Here is a 2,648-nt window from a genome sequence, read left to right as displayed (position 1 = left end):
AAAAAATAAATTATAGCCTTATAAAAAAAAGTACCATTCATGTTCTTTCTTTCTTCTTTCAATCAATAAATATATATATATATATATATATATATATATATATATATATATATGTACAAAAAAATATATATATGTATGTATATAGTTATATATAATGGGGCACATATATGCATAAGATTAATATATAATAATAATTTAAAATATCAAGAAAATAACCAAATTTGTAAAGTGAAATAGATATTTGTCTATATAACAAATTAAATACAAAACAACTGTAATTATATAATGGGTCTATAAACCTAAAATTATTATTATCAATATATGTATATTATATTTGTAATACTAAAAAAAAAAACCCATGATATTTTTATAAACATAAAATATTTCTTTGTATAATAATTTATATGAAAATTAATTCACAAATTAAAAATGTTTTAATAATATATTTAACAAAAACAAAAAAATAAATAAATAAATACACATAATATATATATATATATATATATATATATATATATATATGTGTATACCTTTTCAAAAATAATTTGATATACAATTAAAAATATAATACAAATTAAAATAAATATATATTATATATATTTAAAAACTTAAAAAAAAAAAAAAAAAAAAAAAATAAACATTAAACAAAACAATATAATACAATAAAATATGACACATATATATAATTATATAAGCATAATAATTATTAATTTATAAAACTTAAATATATCCGTTTTATAGCCAAATTTTTAATGACTCTTCTGTCCTGGTTTTATGTTTCATGTTTCTTGTGCATCAATACGATTAAAAATAAAATAGCAGATGATAAAGTCGGGTTATTTGATTTACATACGATTCTCAATTTTTTCTTTATCATCTCAATACCGACAAGCACAAAATAATTTTCGTGATCTGCAGAACTGTTAGAGTAACAACCACATAAGTAAATCATATTTTCTACGTAACATAATCCAAGGGCTCCACCCTAAAATATAATAAATGAAAAAATAAAATAAAACAATATATATATATATATATATAATATATGTATATGAATACATTCCTACATAACAAAATTATTTTCAAATAAGCGAAATAGAATTACAATGTAAAAATAAAAAATAATACATAATAAATAATATATAATAAATTATGTCTTCATATATCTTATAAACATACCAAGCAAGAATCCATAACAATCAATTCATTATCGACTATATCACTTTTATTAATAATTTTTTCTTTTTTGTATTCATTAAAATTATTATTACTCCAGAATTTATTAAAAACATCTTTCGAAATTTCCATTTTCTTCATATACTTTGTTATAGGTATGGGAAGTCTTAGCTCGATGGTCTTTTTAAACATGTCTTGCATTCTAATGACAAAAGGAAATTAAGCATATTCACATATATATATATATATATATATATATATATATATATATATATTTTTATATATTTATATTTATATATATTCCCTTTTTTTGTTACCTATACGACAATTTGATTAGGGGGAATCCTTTATATATATGTAAACACTTTACAGCTATTTCCTAATAATAAAAAAAAAAAAATATATATATTTATTATATATAATACATAATTTTTTATATTAATATACATATAATATTATTATCATTCCATTCTTATATTACATAACAGTTTGTCGAATTCATTGACAAGGTTTTTTCAAAATTTAAAAATTTCATCTTTAAGGGGAAAAGCATTTTGTTTGATATTTGTATATCAACATCATAACAGTTAACTATCTTTTTGTTTTTTAAAAAAATTTTCACAAGCCCATTCAAGTCATAGTAATACTGATCTAGAGATATCTACAAAAGGGTCAAAAAAAAAAAAAATATATATATATATATATTAACATATATATTAACATATATACATTTAGCCATATATTTACTTTTATTGTTTAAACCCACCTCAATATTGTCATCCTTATAAAGGACCGAATTATTTTTGAGAATAGCCTTTTGTATATAATATATATTATCATGCATAGTAAAATATTTATTAAGAGGATTCAAAGTACCATTTTCTTCTTGTTTATGTTCCAATTTAATATTTGTATCTTGAAATGCATTATTTGTATTTGTTGACTGAACAAAATTATCGGTCATGAAAAGATTATCTTTATTATTAATATTCATTGGATAATTTTCTAAATTTACATGACCATTCATATTATTAATATTAAAATTTTTGATCATATGACAAAAATCTTCTGTATTGACAGTAGTACTTTTTATATCTTTAAGATTTTTATTTTTTATTGATGCATATTTATTCATACCTAATAAATCTCCCAATGTTTTTTCTTCATTTGTTTTATCTTGTTCATTTTCTTCTTGCTTTTTAATAATTTTATTATAATTTTCAAAATCCTCTTTAATATCATAAAAATTACTTTTCTTAATTAAATTCTCCCACAATGCTGAATTTCCATCACTCACATTATTTTTAAATTCTAGATATTTATGTCCATTTAGCTTATCAAAATATATGTCGTCATTTTCTTCATTTAAGAACGAATTAAAATCATCGATTATTTCGTTTTGTATTTTATTGAATGCGTTTCCTCCGTTATTTTCATTATCTTTATTTTGGGTTTGATCTGAAAAAAAAAAA

At 19.0% G+C, this 2,648-nt stretch overlaps 1 protein-coding gene across 1 annotated transcript in view; it reads right to left on the bottom strand.

The window, feature by feature from the left end:
* Positions 1–772: 772 nt before the first annotated feature.
* PGSY75_1246300 (hypothetical protein) overlaps positions 773–2,648 on the bottom strand; it is a gene marked incomplete at both ends in the record, with an annotated part of 2,874 nt that continues 998 nt past the window's right edge. Inside the window, 5 exons of the mRNA XM_018787018.1 lie at positions 773–985; positions 1,180–1,378; positions 1,494–1,555; positions 1,658–1,837; positions 1,943–2,634. Of these exons, the coding sequence (XP_018640883.1) occupies positions 773–985; positions 1,180–1,378; positions 1,494–1,555; positions 1,658–1,837; positions 1,943–2,634 (1,346 nt within the window). Of the gene's footprint in view, positions 986–1,179; positions 1,379–1,493; positions 1,556–1,657; positions 1,838–1,942 lie in introns of the transcript that reaches the window.

The sequence above is a fragment of the Plasmodium gaboni genome, chromosome 12, assembly GCF_001602025.1.
Source record: "Plasmodium gaboni strain SY75 chromosome 12, whole genome shotgun sequence".
NCBI classification, from domain to species: domain Eukaryota; phylum Apicomplexa; class Aconoidasida; order Haemosporida; family Plasmodiidae; genus Plasmodium; species Plasmodium gaboni.
The sequence above is the reverse complement of the archived record's forward strand: the minus strand, read 5'-3'. Positions and strand labels throughout refer to the sequence as shown.